General features: G+C 42.3%; 1 protein-coding gene across 4 annotated transcripts in view; it reads right to left on the bottom strand.

Moving 5' to 3' along the window:
• Window positions 1-2020: 2020 nt before the first annotated feature.
• The window catches only part of LOC119660900 (bromodomain-containing protein DDB_G0280777-like), a 531029-nt gene continuing 507027 nt past the window's right edge, over window positions 2021-26022 (bottom strand). For all 4 annotated transcript variants that reach the window (XM_038069839.1, XM_038069841.1, XM_038069840.1 and 1 more), the window contains one exon: window positions 2021-7365. In XM_038069839.1, coding sequence (XP_037925767.1) covers window positions 5716-7365 — 1650 coding nt within the window. In that variant the 3' untranslated portion in view covers window positions 2021-5715. The remainder of the gene's footprint in view (window positions 7366-26022) is intronic.

Raw genomic sequence — 26022 nt, 5'->3', positions numbered from 1 at the left:
GCAAAAGTTGGTGTTGCTTCCGAAGCCTGGCAAGCCGCCTGGAAACCGAACGTTTTATCGTCCTATCTGCCTGTTGGATACAATGGGGAAGATGATGGAGGGAGTCATCTACAACAGACTCCTGCCCATCGTCGAAGCCAGCAATGGTTTGTCGGAACGCCAGTTTGGTTTCCGACGCGCCCACTCTACGGTGGATGCAATTGGCATGGTGGTAAACCTGGCAAAACGTGCACTGGCGTTGGATGTGAAAAACGCATTCAACTCGGCCAACTGGAATAGAATTAAACGGGCGTTGGCTGACATAGGTGTCCCCGGATACTTAGCGAATTTGGTGGAAAACTATCTCTCAGAAAGGACTCTCTGGTACGGGACGGATGAGGGTCCCAAAGAGTACATTCTCACAGCCGGGGTACCACAGGGATCGGTACTTGGTCTCCTGTTGTGGAATATCATGTATAATGGGGTGCTTGCTCTTCCCGTCCCAGAGGGGACTACGATTGTCGGCTTTGCTGATGACCTATCTGTGGTTGTTGCAGCAAAACACCCAGAAGATGTGGAGGTTTACGCAACAGAAACAGTGAGAGCGGTAAAGTCCTGGCTAGAAAAGGCCGGTCTGACCTTGGCGGACGCGAAAACGGAAGCGGTCTTAATAACGAAACGCAGGAAAAATAACACTGTAAAAGTTTAGGTCGGTGGACATACGGTCGTATCAAAGCCGGCTATCAAATACCTGGGGGTAATAATTGACACCAAATTGAGTTTTAGGGAGCACCTAGAGTATGCATGCCAAAAGGCAGCCAGTGCCACCACGGCACTTGCAAAAATGTTGCCAAATATTGGTGGGCCGAAACATTGCCGGAGGTTGGTGCTAGCCGGAGTGGTGCGCTCCATCCTGCTCTACTCGTCGCCCGTGTGGGCAGAGGCGCTTGCAAACTCTCAGAGACGGAAGCAGGTGAACTCGGTTTATCGGCGGATGGCTTTGAGGGTTTGCAGTGCTTTTAGAACCACATCAGATGAGGTAGTATTGGTGGTGGCAGGCATGATCCCGGTTGACATTCTGGCCAAAGAAATGAGTGTCCTGTACAATGCAAGACATATGGAGGGGCATGCACAACGTAAAAATGCAGCAAGGTCAGAGTCGCTTGATCTCTGGCAACGAAGATGGGACGAGTCTGCGAAAGGTCGGTGGACGCACAGGCTCATTCCCAACATTAGGGTGTGGCTTGAGCGAAAACATGGGGAGACCAACTACCACATTACCCAGTTCCTCACGGGACACGGTGGTTGCTACAGGCAGTATCTGCACCGCTTTGGGTTGGATGATTTTCCGAACTGTCCCAGATGCGATGGCATACCGGAGGATCCAGAGCATGTGATGTTTCATTGCCCACGATTTGCGATGGAGAGAAGGAGCTTAAACCAGGTGCTGGGCAGGAGCGTGACCCCGGAGAGCTTGGTTATTGTGATGCTGGAGTCCGAGGAGAAGTGGCTTGCGGTTGGCTCCGCAATCATCCAAATGCCGGAGGAGTTGCTGAAGGAACAAAGAAGGAGGAAAGCACGGGGCTGGGGCTGGGGCTGAAGAGACCCGGGGTGGTTTTTAGTGGGTGTGAGTCCCACACGCGCCCGCTGTTGTTCCGCCGTTCGGGCGGCGGAGCTGTGGCGGACGTGTCTTTCTAAGATTTTCCACCTCCGTGTACGCACAAAAAAAAAAGATGTTTTTCTGATATAATTTAGGTTTAGCAAGGAAAAGTCCGAGCTGAAAAATAGAGTACACCAAAAGAACCAAAAGATACAAATTCTGTGACACAATCAAACCAGCGAAGTAATATTAGAAATTTTCTCCTGGTCCTGTTAGTGTAATGAAATTTTAATAAAATTAATTTATATCAGAAGCTGGTTGTAATGAAATAGAGACGATATTTTCGCGATTTATTTTAATCAAAATGTTCGCTTAGCTCAAATACATCGTAATATTGGATTAAAACAACAAAATACTATTCAAATTTACAGAATTGAATTGGCATTGATTCGAAAATAAATCCCAATCATCAAAATTGATGTAGGCCAGCCAAAACGAGTGGTTAGAAAAATTCATTGAGATTGTTTGAAAATTTTAAAGTAATTTGAACGAAATTTTACTATTGATATAATCGGCAACATTTGGAATATTTCAATTGGAATTTTATCTCGAATTAGAGTGGAAATTATAAGAATGTAAAAAAAATTATATACATTTTAATCGTTTTGGTTGATTTTTAGAAATTTAATTTTTCAGTTTGAGATTTAATTCACTTGAAAATGTTAAAATAATTCGACTGCATAACTAGTTTCGATGCGCTCGTTAAATTCTGGAAAATTTGAATTGTAAATTTATTAGAAATTAAAAATGAAAAAGTACTAATTAATTCATTCATTCATTCGCCTCGATGGATTGTTTAGAAACTTTGATTTAGTTTTGGAATTTAACTTATCTGGACCTTTCATGGTGCTGAGTACTTACTTTTGATGCGATCGGTAAATTCCAACAAAAAACAAAAAAATCTTAAATTAATTTTGAATGAGAGTAGATATTATTGAAAAACAAATTATAAAAATTTATTCAGGTTCATTATTTTTCTGAAAACTATCTCTATTTGATATTTTTAGGTAGAAACTATAGAAGTTGTTGACGTAAAATGACACGAGGAGGAGTTTTAACAAAAGACTATGTTCCCTTATCTATTTGGTCTGTATTATGGCATTATTATTAGTAGATGGATCAGCGAGAATCTTGAATGTAACAAGAATCTATCCGAGGAGTGGGATCGAAGGATTTTGTAACATTCGTTTCAGTAGTTCTGGGGTAACAAATAAGAAACAAAAAAACAAAAAAAAAACTTTTGAATTTTACCTTGAACTTTAGAAGAAGAAGATATCATACTTTTTATTATATAATATTGTTTTATTATTATATTTGAAATAAAACTGTTGGTTAAGATGAAAAAAAAAATAGAGTTCACATTTCTGTTTAGGCTTTCAATTTTAGTTTTGTATTTATGTTTTTGTGTATTTTTATGAAGGTGGCAATTCATAAGTTCCTAATTAGAAGGGACTGAAAGGACCAAAAGACAATTCTATTGTTACTAGCAAGTGCCAGATTAACAAGCTGTATCTTTTCTTCTTATGGCATTTTTTTCCTGTGTTACTTTTTTAATTCACTTTCTGGTTCACATCGGGGATGTTTTCCTGAAAGTCCTGAAAACATATATAGTACATAAAATGCCTTTTTTTTAAAATTTTTTATCACTGCTACCCAGTTTTGATGTAAGCTTCTTGAACATTTACAGTCTAATTTGCTCAAATTTTCATGGTGGTGGGGGTCATGTGTATGCCATGTATGTCATGTGCATGGATAGTATTTGAAAATAAAAAGAAATATCGAAATTCTAGTTTCATTTTTTTTTGTTTTGCTTACGATTATTCGAAAGAAGCTTTTTGTTGAAGTTTTGTATAAAGATACTTTGATAGTTATCATAATAGTAATAATTACATGTTTTTTGTTTGCTTAATGGCACCAGATTATTTAAATTTTAACTTAATTTTCACTTATTTTGATGCATATTATATATATATGTATATTGTGTATGTGCTTTATTTTTTCTTTTCTTCAGATCTTTAAATATATATGTATAATTGTTAAATTAAATTTGTGTTGCTTTTGCTATTTATTTTTGTTTATATGTTGACATTTCTTTTCCATTCATCTGCTTTCGAAATTTCGTGTTTAGTTTTGTTTTTTTTTTGTTATTTTACAAATATAAAGGATGTCTACATTATAAATACGCAAATATTTACCGCAGTGAATGACGATGGGATCATGATGTTTGCTCTATCCTTTCAGTTGTTTTCTTGTTCAACAATGAACTGATTCGAATTTTTTTTTTTACCTTTTCACTTTAAGAAAAATAAAAACTATTTTAAAATATGCTTTTATTTACATAGCAAACGAAAAATTAAGTATTATAAAAATTCATTGCGGGCACCCATCCATTTTCGGAAATAAATTACACAAAAAAAATAAACAATCACTTTTTCTTAGTTCTTCATGCTTTTCGAACACTTTCAATATATATATGTATATCAATATATACTGAAATTAGTAAATACATCTATATATATATATATATTCATAAATTTATATATATATATGTGAATTTATATGGCAACCGTAGAATAAAGAATAAATGTTTTGTTGCAAAAGAATTCTTAGAGCAAAATTGTGTTAAATTAAATTAAAATGCTCTCATTATTCCCGTAGGCGCAAAATTAACACCTAACCATTTTACAATTTGAATTTGAATTTTTTTCCTTATAAGTTGTAGTTTTATCAGTTTTATATAAATAGATCCTCTAAAAAATCGAAGATAAAAGACTTATTCAAATATTTTTTTCTTCTCATTTTCATGCTTTTTTTCGCTATTCTTTTTCTTTTTTTTTATTTAAATATTATGTTAACAAGAACTATAACTACAATTTTCCAAAAAATGTTTAATATCGGAATAACCTTACACCCCTCCTTTATATATGACTTATTATCTTAAAAAGAAAGGAGGATTTCATTCGCTCACATAAGTTTCTTTCCATTTCGGATCGATTTGGAGCTTTATAATTTTAATTTATTTTAGTTGTCGGTTCACCTACTCTAATCTTTTATTTATAATTTAGATCTATTTTTACCCTAAAATGTTTTCAGTGTTGCTTCGAAATTGATTTTACATATTTTTCTCTACTATCTCATGGAAGAGCTTAAGCTTCTCCCTTAGCTGTATTTTATACCACCCAGATCATATCATTGTAGTTTTAATAAAAATCAAAAAAAAAGAAAAAAAAAAGATTAAACTTAATAACAATTAAAAAAAAAATAAAAAAAAACAAATCACGCTATTTATAGTTATAATCAAGAGTCCTCCTCTCCATGATCCTGTTTTTTTTTCTGATTTAACAGACGAACGGAGTGGAAGTCTATTTTAAAAAAAAATGGCACAAAAACTATTCACTGTCATTGTCATTCATCAATGTTGAAACCTTTTCAACTAATTCGTTCATTAGTTGCTCTCTCTCTTTTTCTCTCATTTCCAATGCTTGCCCGATGATTTAATTAAATTAAAAAGGATAATTTTCCTTTATTTAAAAAAATATATTATTCATACGCATAAATTGTAAGAATAAACGTTACATCACAAAAGCCTCAGTGCATATTGAATAATTTTCCTTGTGTATGTTTGTATATGTAGGGTGGGGGGTGGGTGTTTTCCATTACAAGTTTCCATTTTTAAATACTTCCCGAAGGTAAACGACCAATAAAAAAAGCATCTATACTCACAGAAACCAGGAAATAGACCCAAATGATTTTCCTACAGTAACTATCCTCCCCATCGGATACTCCACCCCCTTTTTGTTTTTTTTTTGTCCCTCTTACGTTCAACCAGGTGATCACCAAAAATCAACGAGCCCCACAGAAGATGGTCCCAATTGTTGGTGATGGTGATGATGATGATTATGATGTGATCCCCCACTCATATTTACACCTGCTTGGGGATGTGATGGAACTTGTGGAATTTGCATGGAGCCTGATGATGACGATGTTGTTGGTGGTGGTGGTGGTGGTGGCGGCGGTGGAGGTGGCTGAGATGTTCCCTGTAGCGGTGGTAATGGTGGCCACCGCAAAAATTCGGCTCAGTCATCGTCTCGAGAATCGAAACTGGTTGCATTACCTTCCGAAGAGAATCCAGATGGGGATAAGCTATCGGGCGGATAATAGTAGTTTGGGGCACCAATTAGGCTACCATTGGTTGGTGTTTGAGAGCGGATTTGTTGTGATGCTCCCGAAATTGATGCTGATAGAGGATTGCCTGGTCCGGGTCCTTGTAGGCTGCCCGGGATACCGGCACTATTGCCGACACCGCTGTTGCTACCCGATGAAGTTGATGCGGATACCGCCTGTTGGGCAGCTTGTTGAATATCCTGCAAGTACTGAACACTTTCGGCAGTACCTTCTCGACACCATAGTTGACGCATCTCCGCTCGTCTCGTTCGCATGAGCATCTTATATTCTGAAATGCGCATTTTTTTGCCATCCACGATACAAGTCCTTTTCGGACGTGGACGATAGCGATAGTCGGGGTGCTGTTCCATATGCAGCTTTGACAAGCGCGACTGTTCCTCGTAGTAAGGCTGTTTGTCCGCGTTCGACATAGCCTTCCAACGGGCTCCTAAGATTTTCGAGATATTCGAATTGTGCATATCAGGACACGCTTTCAAGATTTTCCGTCGCTCGTCCTTTGCCCACACCATAAACGCGTTCATTGGGCGCTTGATATGGGGCTTACTCGACTCACGCTCTGCACTATTCGAATTATTCGAGTTTCCCCCACCTACACCACTTCCGTTTCCTCCCCCAGCGCCATCTCTACTGATCCTAGTTTGTCGTACCAATCGAACTTTCTCCTCATCGATGGGTGGCTTATTGGGATGATGGACTAAAGGATCTGCCCAAAGTCTACAGGCTGACAAGAAATTAGGATCGTCAAATTGTGGCGGTTGCTTGGGCACCCCGATTCCAAGTGACGTAGGATAGGGTAGAAAACTTCGTGGTAGACCGGGTAGTCCTGGGAGAGAGTTGCATCCATGCTGCTGCTGCTGTTGCTGTTGCTGCTGATGTGAAGCTGCACTTACTACAGGGGCCGTACTGACTCCTCCCATTGATCCAGCCACCGAAGATTGCAGTGCTCCTATGCTAGCACTCATAGCTGCAGACAAATTTATTGTAGGCGGTGAATTTGACTTGGGTGAATTATTTGGTGAGAGTTTTGGCTTAGAAAGGTTCAGCGGAGCATCAGGATCTGACGAGGTGGGTGATGTTGATGCACGATGGTGTTGGTGTGGTGAAGATTGCGTTGAAGGTGGCGGTTGCTGTGGATGATGGAGATGATGGGTTTGCTGTTGTGATGGAATTGATAGCGGTCGTGGTGGCGACGGTGAATGATGAAGTGGTGGGGAGGCGCTACGGCAAGGACCAATTGCCGTTGCAGTAACCGTTGCCGATGATGCAGCATTGTTAAGTAGACCAGCCGCCGCTGCAGCTGCAGCATCCCTGCCACTCAGTACAGCTTGAATGTGAGCGAAATGTTGTTGATTCCATATGGGATCCGGTACTTGATAGGGTGGTCGTAAGAATGGCAGGAATGGCACAAGTGGATTGGGTTTGGCCGAGAATTGTGCGCTAAGTTGATTTTGGATTTCTTGTTGGTGCAAACGTTGTAGATGTTCATGTTGAAGACGTTCGGCAGCAGCATCCAGAGCGGCGGGCGAGTTATCCAACTGATTCTGTCAAGAAAAGAGAGAGAATAGCATTAGAAATTGATTGGCTAAGGAGAGAGGAGGTGTGAGAAAGTTAGAGGAACTAGATTCCAAGATGATTTTTATGGCAACACCTCCGCTCATGATTTAACTTTACTAGGGCGGAATAGTATCATCAGTGTTGGTCTTAGGAATGAGTTGGTTTCATGCTCTAGCCTCCAATATTGTAGTTGTTCGAAATCTTTTGGATATCTTCTTAAATATACTTCTTCCAGAGAAAAGACATTGTTCATTATACTGTCAATACCAACGGATTGAGGAAAAAGATGCAAAAAACGATGATGACAGATGGGAACCGCGAAAGGGAGAACTACGGTTGGTTAAAATCAAGCTCAATCACTATAGAGTCGCCCAAAACTTGCCCTCGAAAATCACTTACGAATCGGATATGGCTATAATGAGTAAAAATAGGTGAATGCATTTACGCACACAGTATTGGACCCCCGATTCGGTAGGTCGTCGGATTACCAACTAAACACCTCCCCATCGTCAGAGAGCTAGCCTGGAACCGTTTGTCACATTACTTCGGGCCAGCCCCCGAACTCTCCCGCCTTGCGGAGCCTTCAAATGAGGGAATTCCTTTCACCAACGGGAGGGGAGAGGAGGAAGGGAACTGTCAGTTCAAGGAACCCCCTGCCATCCGGCTCTTCCACCGGTCGAGTTCTATCTTCTTAGCAACGAGAAGGGCCCGAACGTAATGGGCAACATGATTCCACCTGTCAGCAGTCCTCAGCATCTCTTCGACAATGTTGTCTGGAGAGAGATCCCCTGTGTTTAAATAGAGCTGCTGACGAACCCCATCCCACCTTTCACAAGAAAAAAAAGTGTGGTGGGCATCGTCCACAACTCCATTGCAAAACACACAATGCGGAGAACGCGCCTTTCCAATCTTGTGCAGGTAAGACTGAAAATTTCCATGCCCACTTAAATACTGGGTAAGGAAATAGTCATTCTCACCATGCTTCCGATTCAGCCACGCACCTAAGTTGCCGATAAGCCGCACAGTCCATTTGCCTCTAGTTTCATTTTGCCAAGAGAGCTGCCACTCGTCTAGAGTGTGCTGCCGTTCTTCGCGAGCAACCACCTCCCTTGGCTCATCTCCCTTGCGCTTGTATATGGCCTGACCCTCCCTAGCAGGAAGGGCAACGGGGATAACTCCCGCGATCACCATCACGGCCGGTTCAGAGACTGTGCGGTACGCAGACGCTACCCGTAAAGCTCCCCGTCACTGTACTTGCGCGAGGTGTCTACGATATACCTCCTTATTAAGAGCGCCAGCCCATACCTCTGCGCCGTAGAGCAGGGCAGACTGCGTTGAGCTCATCAGGAGACGTCGCCTACTAGACGTAGGACCCCCAATGTTTGCCATTAGCCTACTTAACGCCGAAACTCCAGCCGCAGCCTTGTTTTCGGCTGCTTGGATTTGCTCAGAAAAGCTCATCTTTGAGTCAAGAGTCAACCCGAGGTACTTTACCGCTGATTTTGACTCGATTATCGACTCGCCGAACGATATGGGACGCAGGGTCGGAATTCTCTTCTTAGTCAGGATGACTACTTCGGTTTTTTGGACGGTTTGCCTCGGGATAATAGAGTACAGAAACTTGAAGTCAATAATGTTTCTACCAAGGAATGATGTTTGTACCACGGACTGATAAATTGAGGTAATGGTGAGGTTATTTGTTACTAAAAAGGAGGGTGTGGTTCTGTTATAGACTTAAATTTCGTTAGTTTTTCGCTAGGTCGCGATATATCCTGGAATGTTAAGGCAAATACGTCCACAGCAATTACCAGGCACACATCTTAGACCTGAAAATCAGGCAAGGAATTCGGGATCTACATGGCTAAGAATGAAGATGTCAGGTTGGTCTAGGAAAGCGGACAAGCAGACATTCATAGAGGCTTGATTTAACCAGGGTAACATGCTAGGCACACCCTCAGAGAGAGCCCATCATATTACGAATTGCGTTGATTTATGCGATTCACCAACGCTGAGGTGTTATACTCTTCTCAGTAGAAGACCCAAGGACTGGTGGAACAGTTGATGGTCTGATTTTTAGGTGTCATCGTTCTAGACGAGCGGTCCAGAGGACCTCGTAGAGGAGAACTGAGTACAAGGTGCAAGAGTATGTTTCCAAAGAAGTTCGCCAAAAATTCAAGCGAAGGAAGAGACAGAACCAAGTACCAGGTCCTTCCACATGAGACCGACAGCTTGGATAAGCCAGTTTAATCCCGCTTGTGAATGGGACAAAGGCTGAAGAAAAAGAAAAAGGAGAACTTTTGGGCTTGGCTGAAAACGCAAATCGAAGGAATAGGAATCGAAGTATACTGGAAGAATGAAGTGCATTCAATTCGACTAATTGGAGGTTAGTAAGTCCTTTATGCAATATTTCATTGGGGTGTCACGATGAAGAGACTAGGAATTATAAGGGGGGGGGGGCTTCAATTGAGTTCGTCCATTGTACACGTCTCTCTACAGTCGTCTCTCTTTTTGGGATCCTCATATATGATGGTTTTGCCTGGTGTGATAAGGTAGAGAAATCAGGGCCCTTCGAAGTTTTTCAAAGAGTGGACGGGTTGATAAGAACGCGGTATTGGCTCTGAACGGATTTAGATAACCAAAGCGCATTTATGCCTTATATCTATATGACGCAGAGTACGACCACTATCAGGACATATCCTTTTCGGGGGCTTAGCCTTGTTTCCCATGATCTTTCTGATACATATCCTCATCACGTGGTGATCTATGAAGAATGCAGGGGATGGAAACCCAGTACAGCATGAAGTGGATCTTTTTCAATTATCATGTCTCGGAAGAAACTGGTAAAGGTCATGAATGCTTTTGCACCGCCTAGTTTCCTGTAAATGGCATTTGTATATGACTTCAGTGACTATTTTTTGGCATTACGCTACGAGTTAATATTATTTCCCATAAAATTACTTCCAACTACGCTTTCGAAAGTCGCCATTCACACCTAGTATTTCTGTTGTGTAATTAATGTATCTATTACTCAACCTATGATGATGATTTAGTTAGGACCTGTTCCCTGTTGGGTGAAATCAAAATATTTTAGGAAACCCATAGACCAGAGTAATAATCGCTATTTTGAAATGAAGCGCTCTAGCGTATTTCACAAGGTTTAGATCCAAAATTAGATTGTGACTCCATTGGTTGGTACCATTATTATTTTACTCAACCGTTTTATTAATTGTAGTATTGCTGCTTTTCTTGGCTGGCAATTATATTGATATTTCGCGTTTTCCTTTAATTATTAGCAACGTTTTTTGGCTTTGGAATCTTCACGATATTACCGACAGTTTACAGGCACTTTAGTTGCCAGAAACTGTTGTTACAAATCGGTGTCATCGTTTTCGATTCATGACAATGCGTTTGAACTCACCCCATGATTTTCTGGGAAGCTTGCACTTTTCTTCCACTTTTCTGCGCCACGTAGTTACAGCAACTTTGTGGCTATCTTGGGATAATGGTTTTCATTGCATGAAATAGCATAAGCAGTTGTCAAATCATCAGACGCTACCTCACCTTTGCTTGGATTGATCTAAGTATATTCATAGTAAAATGTCAGCGAAAGTTGGGCACAAATCAGCCGTCAGCTGTCAAAATAGTCCCCTGAAAAGGGAAGTTTTGGAGTTGATGAAGGAAATTTACTTCAATTTCCCATCACTCAACTTCGCTATTGAGCACAGTAAAGACTAAATAAAACGAACACTATCGGCATGAATTGATTTGCAGTTAGCGATGCGCTAAATATTTCCCTTTATTCTGTACTTCTTTCTCTGTATTGCCTGATTTTGTATAAATTATAAATCCTCCTACAAAAACCATCTTTCATTATCTTATAATACTTAAATGGCGTTTAACCCTCTACTAAATTATTTCTCCTAATAATAATGAAGTTGGGTAAAAACTTTTCCTCATCTTGGATACAAATTTTTGATCTTCGCGCTCAATGTCGTCTCCTAAGAAATTGTCTTAATTTTAGAAAGTGCCTTTTAAAAGGAGAAGAAAGGATTTCAACTGAGTGGGATTTCATTAAAATATTACAACCTCATTATTATTGTCATCATTAAACATGGAGGACAACGAGGAAGTAACGAACGACCCACAACGAACAGGAAATAAGGAAACAAGCCAAGGACTTGAAAGGAAAATGCCTAAATACAACAAAAAAAAAAAAACAGCAGAAATGTTTCAAAGTCTGTTGAGGATTTTCCGTAGAGATTTGAAGTAGCAATCAATTTGCATAATCTCAACCATATGGCATAGAAAATTTATCCTTTTTGGCTAATAGTCCCTTTCTTCTTCATGACCCTTTCATTTGATCTTATTTTTGTTTGTTTTGTGTTTGATGAGGACACTATTTGCAATCGTTATCATTGATGGTAATATCCTAAGTGTTGAAAATGAAACAAAAGGGACGTGAATGCAGGAAAAATTATATAAAGGGACATGGACATATGTATGAGTGAGTATAGGATTTCAATGAGGATTAATAGTGGGTAACTTTTTGAGAAACGGGTTTTGATAAGGTCCTTTCTTTAAGGATAAATGGAGTATTTCCCATTTTTGTTAACGGAAAGTCGCACCGCGTCCTTGAAGAACTATTGTGCCCCTTTTACTGGTTATAGTGTACCTGTTGATCATAGTATCTCAAGCAGGCCTGTAACCGTTAGGAACTTTAGTATGTTCCCCACTTCCAGAAGTTTCAGCTTTGCATCTGGTATTAAGTGTTCTCCCAGATGTATCTGACCTACTTTGCACAAGTGCCGGACACTGTCCCAGGACGTGCATAGAGGTTTCGTCCTCCTCCTCACAGAACCTGCAGGCAGTGTCCGTAGATATCCCTAGTTTCCCTAGGTGATAGTTCAGCCGACAATGACCAGTGAGAATTCCCACTATGATTCGGAGGTTCTTTTTCGTGAGGTTTAAGCAATCCTTTGTACGCATGGGTTCGTATCCCCCAATAAGCACCCTGGACTGCTCCATCCTTGGTAGGCCCACCCAATATAGTTCCCTCAACCGTTTCTCTTCGTTTCTTAGATTCATAGCCATGATACCGTTTCCGATTCCACAGAAGGGTTCTGGCCCGTGTAAAGGCATCCCTGCTCCCTTCTTGGCTAGTTCATCCAACCCAGCATGTTTCCTGGCTTCCTTCATTTGTTTCTAGTTGTCTAGAACTTGTTTATGGTCGGTCTGTCTGTCACACGCATTTTACTCCCAAAGGGTTACACCCATTGTTATAAATTGGTGAAAATGTCGGAACTGTGAACGCCCCTACATGTGATGAATTATATCATTCTACATTGAACTTAAAGGGGGACCCCAAACAGGTAAAAGATAGGTGCACATTTTTTCACCGGCATATAGTCATGTAGGATATCAAATGAAATGTCCCGATTAGTATTTTTCCAAGCGAGTATTAGTTTTGATATTGGATGCAAAGGGGAGAAATCAAAGGGTAAATTACTTTAAGGACCCGTTCACAGAAACTGCTCAACTTAAATTTGAAAAAAATTTACCGTGTTTATCCCAGATTCGTAAAAAATGCAATAATATACTGGAAAGTTTGGTGGAAATCCTACTATTATTGACAATGTTTTAGTAGGTAAAAGTTGCCTCTTTCATGTCAAACTACTATTCTCGATATAGTAAGGTCGAAGGTCGAGCTACATATATATTATAGGAACCATCGTGTAGCCAAAAATTCTTACATAATGCGCGCGTATCTGTCCGCCTGTCGCACTTGATTTACTCGAAAACGGTTGGAGGTATAGTTACTAAATTTAGGGACACTATGCGGTCTATGAGCGGCTTCACGAACAACGAGTAATATCATTTTATATCAGTTTTAAGGGGGGCTCCCTGTATCGGTAAAAGGGGGTGTAAAATATTTGTTCACATATGGGGCATCAAAAGGGTTTAATTAATACGTCTGATATTGAGTGAAATGCAGTCAAAATGTGTGGCTCAAAAAGTGAAACTGGTCTCGTTCCCATGATCTATCCAACCGACCGCTCAAATAAAGTAAATTTATTTAATTCAGGGAACATACAGAAAACAGATTCCTTGTTACATATTGTCCTCAGAGGGAGGAGCAATTAAATAGCTTACCTTACGCTTACGACAGAGCCAAAGGGCTCAAGCTGCAGGGCGTTGTAGGACCAGCCTAGCCTCGGATTGGGGAGCGAAAGTGGACGTCAAGCTCCGCGAAGGGTACTTCAAAAGTTTCTGCACTACCTGTATTATGAGAGACTATATGACAAATTATATCAGAGTTGGCAGCAGAGCAGTCCGTCAGGCAATTACAGAGTTTCAAAGGGTACACATATCAAGGAAGAAGGCGCTGCCTCAGGGAAAGGAGATTGACGGTGCGGAGCCATGGACGGATAGTCAATCCGTGGAAGGTTTTGAAAAAAAGGTACGTGTGAATTTGATTGTACAACTTCAAGAACGCGACAGGCACAGATTTGGAAGGGGGACCAGACTACACAGCAATTTTCAAAAATGCTTCTGATAAGGGAATTGAATAGTGTGAAGGAGGGCTGGATTGAGGTAAAGTCGGATGAGGAACGTATGATAAAACCAGTCATTTTGAAAGCTTGATTGATGATATCTACGAGATGGGAATTGAATTGAAGTTTGTCATAGAATATTACACCCACGTCTTGGAAGGAGGTCAGTAGTAAAAGGGGCTGCCTGCTAAGAAAATAGGAAAACGATGTTGGGGACGGTTTAAGCCAATAGCACATCCAGAGGCATTTGCTGACATTCAGCGTCAGCTTGTTAACCGAACACCAACGGACCAGTGTATCGAGGTTGGACTGCAAGAGAGCACAGTCCGGTGGAGACGAAACGGAGGCAAATATTTGAAGGTGGTCTACGTAAAGCAAGCACGGGCAGATGAGGGTGGAAGCGAGGTCATTGATAAAAAATAGAAAGAGTAGGAGGCCAAGTTTAGAGCCTTGAGAAGGAATTCTGCAGGTGGGGGGGGGGATTGTAGAATATTATCAGGAGAAGGGAAGTGTGTTTTTTACAGTTAAGAAGGAAGAGGTTAAGAAGCCCATCGGGACCAGGTTCGATATCGGAGTCAAGATTACTAAAAAGGGAACTCAACCAAGGAAGGCGTAAGGAGAGGAATGGCCAGAGATTCAAGGCAGTCTGTAGTTAGAAGAGACGTAGAGGATGGAGTCGTCGAGGGAGAAAATACGGAAGAGAACTAAGAGCAGAGAAGGTCGAAGGCTTGTTGTGGGGCGTTGGAAGTGGTGTCACCAAAACTGTTGAAAGAAGGGAGAGATTAGGTGGGGGATTACGGGAATAGTGAATAGGACCAAAACGGTTTCAAGTTACCGCGGGCAAGGCGGTACCTTTTATGCGCTTTTTCAATCAAAGGATTTCACAGTGGAGCAAAGTCGACGTCATTCTTAGAAGCTCGAAAGTTCTTCCCCAGTGCATGTTTCAGACGAATGTTATTAAGAATCTCCGTTGTGAACCAAGTTGGACACAAACGCAAGCAAGCAGGGGAAGAAGGTATATAACAGGAGATGAGCTCGGATAGACACGTTGAATTGCATTATATGTCATCCAAGTTGATAGACGCTAGACGCTGAGTTGAGACGGTCAAAGTTGGCTTCGCGGGAGTTGAATGGGGGAGCTTGGCTTTAAATTCAAGTATAGGGTGGTCAGCGTCAGTTTTGATGTATGAAAACTCCCCCTTAATTTCATTTTAGAATTTGGCACCAGATAATATAAGACATAATTCTGAAAAGTCTGAATCCGAATATTAATAACAAGACGTGTATGACGTCATCGTTATGTCAAGCAAATACATGTGAACGGCGGGAACCATGGGAAAAATTTAGTTTTCCATTTTAAAGTTTTGTGTAAAAGAAAGTCTTATTAAAATAGATTTACTGTCGTACGTGTACGTGCGTCTGTCTGTCTGTCGCACCTATTATGTCAGAAATGGCAACTTCTATTGAGACAGAATTAGGTAGAAAGGTGGGAACTGTAAATCCCCTCTCATGCAGTGAGTAACATAGTTTCAGGTTAAATTTATGGGCGGAGGAGGGAGGGTTTAAATTTTTCTCTTTCACCGAATATAGTCATGTGTGGTATCAAATGAAGGGTCTCGATAAGTACTTTTTAAGGCTGCTATCAGTTCTGCCGGTTGATGGAAAAGGGGAGAGCGCGAGGGCCGGAAATTGATCAGTTCTTTTACGGACCCATTCTCAGAAACTAGCTCGAGGTCTGCAAAGTAGGCCTCCGTGGCGATTCCAAGTTCTGCCCGGCGAGTGACTCTTTAAAGTTTGGAAACAACAAGAAATCGCACGGAGCCAAATCTGGAGAACACGGTGGATGGAGTAGCAGTTCGCAGCCTAATTCGCTCAATTTGGATGTAGCAAAGGCAGAAGTGTGAGCAGGTGCGTTGTAATGGTGAAAGAGCACTTCACTTCTTCGCAAAATGGGGCTTTATCACTGCAATCCGACGTCGAATCGGTTCAATAATTTCGCATAGTAGAGTTCTGTGACCATTTTGCCATTCTACAGGTTGTCGATTCAGGTCAAACCTTTCCGGTCGATAGGACAGTTGCGGACACCCCCGCTTCTACACGCGGTCAAAACAAAATTGCGAATCTGATTCGGCTGGAATTTTGACAGCGGGCGTTTACGAGAATGTACTACATGCCAATGAATTTCTCTTTCGATAGTGGGGCAAACGGGCGGTAAGCCTAAGTACTTATCGGATCGCCCTCGTAGAAACAGTACTAAGCCCTTTCATTTTATACCCATATTCAGTGTAAAACATTATACCCCCCCCCCCTTTCGTAGCCTCCACACTGCAAAGAACTATGTGTCTCGGTATTATCGGTGCCTTAAGCAACTGAATCCAGTTTTCACAATGCCTTCTGATTCTCAGATCCCCATATCTCTGTTTGGTAGAAGATATGACGTTATCTTGAAACGAAGAGAAAACTGCGATGCACCAGGAGCATGCGTGTCAGGATATACCGACGTCTTCTACACTGATGGTTCCAAAAGAAAATGAGTTCAGGGGCAGAAGTCTATCTCAGGAATAAAAACAAGAAGTGGTAAAATATCTAACAATCTTTCAGGCTGAAGTCTATGCAATCGTAAGAGCGGCAAACCTGGGTGATTGACGAGCGGTTCAAGGGCAGGCATATCGCGGTCTATAGTGATAGTCAAACGGCATTGGGGACGTTGAGCAGTCCGTTGGTGACTTAAAAAATCATGGAGGAATGCAGAAAACGTTTGAGCTTTGTTTGTTTGTTTTGTCAATACAGTGGAACTGTTCTGGGTACGCGGTCATTGTGATGTAAAGGGAAATGAAATCTCGAATGCGTTAGCAAAAGAAGGCTCAGTTTTACTCATGTCCAGACCGGAATCAGCAATGAGAGAGCAGTAGCATTGGTTAATGCTGCTATCAAAAACCTTAATGCTGCTAAATACAACAAGCTTCCCCTGTCAAAATCAAACAAACATGGACGCATTACACATCAGATTTGTGGTGCTAATGTGCTCCAATTGTAGCGGGTAGCAACATATCTACCAACGGAAATCCTGCGATACATAAACGAATAAGGAAGAATCGAGTACAATAGACCATTAGAGTCTGAGTGGTCAGATGCTTTGCCTCTCCCCCACCTCATACACACACAATTGCCCTATTGACTCTCTAAGAAAAGGATAAAACAAAAAAAAAATTCTAATTAGATGAAATAACATAAAGAAAAGTCCGTTTGTCCAATCCCGGCTCCACGTTTAAGTTTTCAATTTCAACATAATTAGAATTAGCATGTCATGGAGCCAGTCATTTAAGAGAGTGATGGTGATGAATAGGTTCACTTTCAAATAAGGGTAGCGATTTGTCCTAAACTGATTTTCTCGGATACATGAAACCACTTTGTCCCGTATAAAAAAAAAAGAGACACAAAACAACAACAGGATAAATGGAAATTTTAAAGGGAAAACTGTTTGTTCTTTGCTATTTCCATTCATCCGTCTACTCGTTTACAAATTGACAAACAAACCTCACTTTTTCCACCCTTCTTCCCGTCATTGATAAAAAGTTAAATAAAAATAGGGCGGTGCTCTTTCACAAAGATACGACCGCATAGAGAACAGTAACAACAACAACAAAAGCTTAAAACAACGTTGAAAATCCTCTGAACAAATAAAACTTTTCCAAAGGAAAATCCTTTGATAATATGGTTGTGTGCTACTGTTTTTTTCGTTGTCTGTCTGATTAACAAACACGTTTTGTAGCTCTGTATCTAGATGACAGGATCTAGTGATTCCCTCTTTACAACTTTATATCTATCATGGACTTTTCACCATCCATCTCACCCCCTTTGGCATTCCCACAAATTAAATTCCAGTTTTCATTCGTTAGGAAATAATGCGACATAATAAGGTCCTTCCTCGTTTCCTGTTTTAGTAACGTAACCATCCGTTTTCTTATAAATAAACAAAAATATGTATTTTAGAATTAATGTATTAAAAGTCAGGGGTGAGAGGAGAGATTAGCTTGGACGGATGGTTAGTTGGGGCTGATTTTCGAAAATTGGATAACGCAAACATAACATAGTATGCTGGTCCCAAGCCCAGGTAAAGGAGGAGGGTTTGAAGCAACGTATTCTGTACTATCCTCACTAAAACAAAAATAAAGTGCTGAGATCAGGGAAAGAGATAAATAGAGTATTGTTGGAGATATTCCACTATGCTAAATCCTACCTGATCTCTCTTAGTGACAGGCCCCGCGACAGGTCGACCAAGAAAATGCATAGAATGTCGTTACAAACATGATGATCGCATTGAGTCACAAGCCTCGGAGAAATGCTAGGGCGTCCACCTCAGTCGACGCGGCAAGACGGGCCCCGGTCCTGTCGAGAAATGGGCAAGGGTTCTTGACGCATGGACGGCGTCAGGACGTAAGCAAGTTAGTCCGCACACAACGAACAAAACAAATACGTGTCTGCACGCTAAATGTTGGTACCCTAACTGGAAAGACCGAGGAACTTGCAAGAGCCCTTCGGAAAAGGTGCATTGACATCTGCGCTCTGCACGAAACCCGATGGTCTGGTGCCAAAAGCTGTGACATTGAACGCGAACGCGGTAAAAATGGCTACAAACTTCTCTATTTTGGTAACCCACACACTCAATATGGTGTTGGCATTGCCATCTCAGAGGGTTGCCGTGATGCCATTAAAGAAGTCGAACGATTTGATGATCGGCTGATGAAGCTCACCATTATATCAGCTGATCGCACTATTCACTTCTTCACCGCGTATGCACCACAGGCAGGTCGACCTGATGCCGAGAAAGATGCCTTCTGGGATGAAAAGACTTGTCACGTGCCTGCTGACGATTATATAATCATTGCCGGCGAGCTTAATGGTCATGTGGGCGAAAAGGCAGACGGTAACAGGTGCCATGGGGGAAAGGGGTTCGGAGCACGCAATGAAGGTGGCGAGCGTATAATCGATTTCGCGGACACCCATGACCTTGTACTTATGAATACATGGTTCATCAAACGATTGTCTCATCTTCCCACATTTTATAGTGGAAACAATAAAACGCAAATCGACTATATTCGACTATGAACTGAAGTCGAGGAGGCAATAAAACAAATGAAATCGGGGAAAGCAACAGGACCTGACGACATCGCATCTGAGCTCTGGAAAGCGAAGAGCTGGGACCCAACACTGTGGCTCAGTGAATTCGTTAACCGGGTTATTCAGGAAGGAAGAACACCATCTGACTGGCAAGAAAGTACCGATGTTCCAATATGGAAAAAGAAAGGTAGCCCAGCAGAATGTTCAAATTACCGTCCGATTCGGTTACTTTCCCATACCATGAGGATTTTTGAACGCATTCTTGACAACCGTATTCGCGAAATCGTTGAAATAACCGTGAATCAAGCCGGACTTGTCAAGAACTGCGGAACTACTGACGGAATACACACTGCGCGGTTACTCATGGAGAAACACCGTGAGAAGCATCGCCCTCTTTACATTGCCTTTCTGGATCTAGAGGAAGCGTTTGACCGTGTACCACACGAACTCATCTGGTATGCTTTACGACAACACTTCGTACCAGAAGAACTCGTGCGCTGGGTTCACCGTGCTCTACCATGATCTGAAAAGTAAAGTTCGAAGTATGGCGGGTGTATCAAAACCGCTTCGTGCCTCTGTTGGTGTTCATCAAGGAAGTGCCCTCTCACCACTCCTCTTTGTCCTTATTATGGACACCGTCACACGGGATATCCAACGTCCAGCGCCCTACACACTGCTTTATGCAGATGATGTTTTCCTAGATTTGATAGCAGAAATGATCTCGAGCTCTCAAATCTAAAATTTACCCCAATGTCGTCCGTCCAGTCGCTCTCTATGGTTCTGAGTGTTGGCCGACCATAAAAGACAATGAACGTCATCTTGCGGTAATGGAGACGAAGATGCTACGTTGGACTAGTGGCGTCACACGTTTAGATCACATCCGAAATGAGGATATCCGCGATCGTTATGGGGTTGCACCGATCGTGGAAAAGTTGCGAGAGAGGCGTCTTCGATGGTATGGTCACGCAATTCGTGCAAACGAGAATTCACTTGCCAAGATTGGTCTGAACATCGAAGTCGATGGTAAACGACCAAAAGGCAGACCTAAACAACGGTGGCTTGATACGCTAGATGGGGATTTGAAACCTCGAGATTGCACCCAGATCAGGCATTCGATAGAGCCAAATGGCGAAGCCGATCACGACGAGCCGACCTCGCTTGTGAACGGGACAAAGGCTGAAGCAAAAGAAGAAACACGTAAAAGGACACACTAATCACTTTTGCGTAGAATGGGTATTTGGGGAATCCCCTAATTAAGATGTCCTTCAACAAATAATCCCAACAATATTAAAAACAACAAATTACAAATTGAAATGCCTAAGCAAGGTAAGTAAAAGGACAAATGCACGGTAAAAAAGCATTGCACCCCCTCCCCCCCTCTACCCTTATTGTTCCTTGCAAGAATTTCTGTAACTTTTCCATATCGCACCAATTAGAAGAGTTCAACAATGCATGCAATGCTTTAATGGAGTGCTCCTGGTGCAATTCTGTTGAAATTGGAACATTTCCTTTTTTTGCTATCCTATGCAGTGGTGTTTCCGTAAACGGTAAGGCTCCAAGGACTTGAACACAGTAAACTTGTTAACTTCCTTGCCTTCCTGTTTACCTGATGTACTTGGTATAGCTATTTCCAGGAGTATAATAACAATTTATGCTTGTGTTACATCCTTTGAAGACGAAGAAAAAAAAAAGAAACAAAACAACAACTCTTGGAGGAAGGCTACTGGTTTCCGCAGCAAATCTGCCGGTAGCGAGGGAAGAATTAGAAAAAACGCTACGCTGACAAATAATAATGTAAATTTACACCTTGTTGAATTTAAAAGAGGTCCTTTTTTCGTTTTTCCGTGCACGAGCGAGTTCTCCTTGGTTCCTCATCCTTCTACTTTATTTAGCGTTTCTTTTTTTTTTTTCAACGCTTTCGAAAAAAATCATCTCACCTTTGAGTGCTGTTGTCAGCCGTATACACCCCCACCAGCCTTCCACACCCTCTTACTTGTCCATGATCTCCATTCTATCCACCAAGCATTTTATAAGTGAAGAAATTATTTTCCTTTGAAAGTGCAACAATAACGAGATTTTATTCTGGCTCGTTTGTACATGACACGAGGGGGAGGAATAGCGTGAAAGGGGGCTCATAAAACCCAAGGGGGTCGAAAAAGTTCTCTTGCAATGGGTCATGAATTTGGAAATTGCGATTAAATCTAAATAATTATTGGCTCTTTTATTACTCTTTGGGTAGTTTCTGAAGAGCTTCTGATTAGAAGGATATTCAGGTTTCCTGGAACGTCAAAGATCTTTGTATTAGCTAAGGACAGGCACTCATGGTGGTCAAAGGGTAGTACAGATGCCAGGACGAAACGTAGATTGGTGTCCCCGATGGACACCTTGGAAACGCCTGCTAAACCAACACCAACAATTCAACTGCCAAACCCTGTCTCCACCTCCACGTGGTGACAGCTAGGAGTTCTTTCTTAATGAAGAGCTGCAGACAAAGAAGGATGAAGGAGACTCTCTGGCCTCTAAAAACGGGACATATTGTACCAACTGGTCATCCAGGTTGGGAGATGAGTAGGGCTGACAAAAGACAACACGGAAAACCACTTGATACGAAGCCAGAGAAAAAGTCTCGGACAGGACGAACGAAACGTACGAAAACGTACAAGCGATTTGTACGTTTGCTAAGGTACGCTTCCTGTACAGATCGGATGCTGCTCAACAGCTAGCCAATACCCTGTCCCAATATAGGGCAAAGCCTCATAAACGTTCACGCCCCTACAGAGGAGACTGCAGAGTCGGAGAAGGATACCTTCTACGAGGCAGTAGAACGAACCCTCGAAGCCTGTCCCAGATATGATATCAAAATCATACTTGGGGACTTTAACAGCCAAGTAGGGAAGGAGCCCGTATTCAGGCGATACGTTGGCTCCCATAGCTTACACGAAAAAACAAATGATAACGGACTGCGGACTATTCAATTAGCAGGGTCACACGAAATGGTTGTTGGAAGTACCTGGTTTGCGCGGAAAGCGGTCCACAAACATACGTGGGCCTCTCCAGACGGGACCACTTTCAACCGAATTGACCACGTGTTGATAGAACGCCGCCAACTCTCAGCCTTGATGTATGTGAGAACATATAGGGGGGCCAATATAGACTCGGATCACTATCTCGTTGGCATGGTGCTCCGAGCTCGAATAACAGTACCACCTAGAATCCCCCCTGACAATCAGGTGAGAATTAAAACTGAAATCATTAAAAACGCAGACCTCTGTAGCCCCTAAAGGGGGGGGGGGATGGATGCTGCAATAACCGCAGTAAACAGAGGTCCTGGAGAGCAAGGATGATCTCCATAACTACCTGAAGAACACTGTCATTGATACGGACACAAACATCCTTGGAACGGAAGAATGCTGTGTATCAAGTAATATTGCATTCTCAAAGAGAGACAGCACAAACTCTGTCGAGCGGAGAAGTGACTTCACAGACGGAAAAAGGAGGTCTGGAAGAACCAACAGATTTGTGAACTCGAAAAACCGCACCAGGTGGAAAAGTTTTACCAACAAGTCAACAGGGTGAGGTACACCTCGATGCTCATCTCACCGAGATAAAGAGGGGAATCTGATTCCCGACAGAATGGGCATGTTGGAAAGATGGGTTGATGAACTGCTCAACAGCCAGAATATCGGCGAGTTGGAGGTCCCGCGAACTGAAAACGACGGGTAAATGCTACCACTACCAAGCATGGAAGAAACAGTCCGTGCAATCCGTCGGCTTCAAAACCGTAAGTCGGCGAGGAGGCGACCAACTGCACCAAGTGTTCCATTAACTCGTGCTTGAAGTTTGGGACGGCGAATCAATGCCTGACAACTGTCAACGAGGCATTATCTCTGGAGATATTACACAGTGCAGCAATTATAGAAGTATCACGTTGCTGAGCAGCGTCTTTAATATATTCTCCGCTATATTGCTAGGCCGGATAGCCCCCTAGGCCTCATGCTGGGGTAAATGTGAGAGACACCACTCTCCTACGACGATGAAATCCACGCACGGTTGTAGGCTGCCAACAGAGCCTATTTCAGCTTACAAAATTGTATCGCTCGAAACGTCTTACCATAGGGACAGACCTCTTACCATACCAGACAATGATCTTGGCAGTCCTCATATATTCCTCGGAGACTTAGGTTCTCAGCAAAAAAAATAGCGTACCCTTATCCGCGTTCGAAAAAAAAATCCTCCGATGAATTTTTGGGCCCCTATATGAGCATAGATAGAACTAGTTGGTACCAGTTGTCTCGTTTTTAGTCACGGAGACTCACCTTCATTCTTCTCCGTCTACAGTTTTTCATCAAGAAAGAACTCCCAGTGATCACCACGTGGAGGTGGATACTTTGCACAAGTGCTGGACACTGTCCCAGAACGTGCATAGGGGTTCAGTCAAACTCCGCGCAAAACTCGCAGGCATTGTCCATAGCTTCCCTGGGTAATAGTTTAGTCGGCAGTGGTCAACGAGTCCTCGGTTTCGTATCACCCAATGAGCAACCTGGATTACTCTCTACAGTTCCCTCAATCGTTCCTCTTTATTCTTGAATCACATAGAACCCGTTTCCGATTCCACAAAAGGGTTCTGGTTCGTGTAGAGGTGTCCCGGCTCTTTCTGGATTATTCGCCCGCCGCCTCATCGCTTTCCAACCCAACATGGCCTGGAACCCGGAGTATCCAGACTTATTCGGCGAGCCAAGCGTGTTCAGCCTCTCAAAGCATCATCATATCAGTTTGGAGTTCATGGGGTTGGACCTAAGCGCCTGGGCCGATGGTCAGAATAGCAATGTTTTCCCTTTATAGTTCCTTTGGAAGTTGAAGGAGGTACATCTGTACATGGTGTATATTTTCACCTGGAATATACTAGTGGGCTTACCTATTGGTTCAAGCAACCTTAGAGCAATGATTTGGACGCCGCTCGTCTGCTGTCAGGGATTCGGCAGTGCACCACGCTCTCCAGGTTTCCCTGTTATTCCAACGTGTTTCCAACTTCTTATAGAAGTGAAGCTTCGTTGTGATATTATCTTTTGGCATCAGCAATTGGGAATGTTGCCTAGCAATATTATCACTCTTCCTTCGATTTAGGCGGCTCCTCGGATATTCTGAAGATCGCCTTCCTTGCCTGCATCTCCATGTTTAGATGAAGAGGAGCTAATTGCAGAACAGAGGTCCCTCCTGGGATATCATTGGATATGTCGCCATTACCCCACTGATATACAGGCAAGTCAGTCTTCGAAGTTTGTGTAACTCGCTGGCTGTTGTACTGAATTCAGTTTTTTTCTGACCAGGTTACCGCTCTATAGGTAATCATAGGCCTTACTATCCAAAGTAGTTCCTAAAGACTTGACCTCTGTTTCTCGTTTCGCCTCCATGCCTACATGGCTCTCAGGTAATCAAGCTTACACTTTCTAGTGAACTTTACTATGGTAGCTTTGGCTGGATTGTTACCTTCTTTACCATTTCGAGTACCAACGATGCTAGGCAAATTGGTTTAAAAGATTTAGAATGCTTTTTCAATAGAGATCACTTTTATCCGCCTCCATGCTGCCCTTTATCACTTTTATGAGAGACCCTAAGATGATTTCTAGGCCTCCCTGAAGTAGCGCTGAGAAAATGCCATCCACTTCGAAGGTTCCCATTGCCCACCTTACCCTATTTCCCGAGCTGAGTGAGTTCTCTCTCATTCTCGTTAAATGTCCCATTCTCTTTTCAGATAGAAGATATTGCTCTGTCCTTTGGCTTTAGCCATATATAGCCTGAATACTTCTGTGGTTTGTTCTATCCCTTCACAGAAATGCCTGAAGCTGTTCCATTTTGTTTCCCTGATTGCGTTGTTATACACCAGTCTCTGGTTTATTATGCACGGTTGCAGAGTTTTCGGACCTCTGTTCTCATTCGGTTCGGTCGTTGGCATCGCAACCGAGAAGAAAGGAGGAGGGGTGCTGTTACTTCGATAGATTTTCCACCCGATGGGCAGGTATGTTGTCAATGTATAGTTGATATTGCAGTTTTGTAGTTTCATTACCTTCAGTGTTTGGTCAGCTACCTCGATCGTGAGGAGTCTGCCTTTGCCCTCCACCTTGCTTCTGAAGACTCCATAATCGCGTATAAAAGTCATCAAATTGGGGAGGCACATAAAATCTTTCGGGTCTAGCGCCTTTACCAAGGTACACTTCATCATCTCCAGCATATGTCGTCAGTTTTGCTCTTTTCCAGCCTGGCAATTTTGGGAATTAAGTCAGTCTTCAGTGTCCCCCGCTGCGCAGTCCACCTGGTCGAAAGTGTATGCTAGTGAGAATCCAGACAGCCAGGCAGCTTTTAGGGATATCGAATTGGTGGACTTCGGCGTAAAACCGGGATGTCTGGAGTTCTTGATTAAGGCAGACCTAGACCGGATACCGTACAAGGGTATATTCTTTGATGACTTATCTGTCCTAGCGTCAATGACGACTTTGTTGAAGTTTTCCACCACTGTTTTTGGTTTCAGTTCGCTCCTTATATCACCGCCCTTGCGAAGGTGAGCCCGTGTTGTTGCTCAGGTGCGTTGGATACGAATCCCAATCTCCTGGAATTCCTTATTATTCTTTTCATTTTGGAGTTGCCCCCAACATCTAATGTGATTATTGTGTGATCAGAGATAGAGGGCTCATCTGTTACCCTCCAATTCCCGACCAGCCTTTTCATCAGAGTATCTCCTAGAGTTAGGTCTAATACCTCTTGCCTATTGCTGGTCACAAATGTTGGAGTCTTCTCTTGTGTATAGACATGCCATTCGCTTTTCGCCCAAGGAATATCCAAGTCGCCTGGCTAAACCAAGTATACTCTAATTGTACGACAGCCTTTTGATAACTTGGCCTGGTCTTTGGTCTGGCTTTTCGGAACACCTTCCTTGAGGATTCTATGTCGTTCTATGGCTCCCTAAACAAGTTAAGA

The sequence above is a fragment of the Hermetia illucens genome, chromosome 7 (genome assembly GCF_905115235.1).
Source record: "Hermetia illucens chromosome 7, iHerIll2.2.curated.20191125, whole genome shotgun sequence".
Lineage (NCBI taxonomy): Eukaryota > Metazoa > Arthropoda > Insecta > Diptera > Stratiomyidae > Hermetia > Hermetia illucens.
This window is presented reverse-complemented; position numbering and strand designations above follow the sequence as displayed.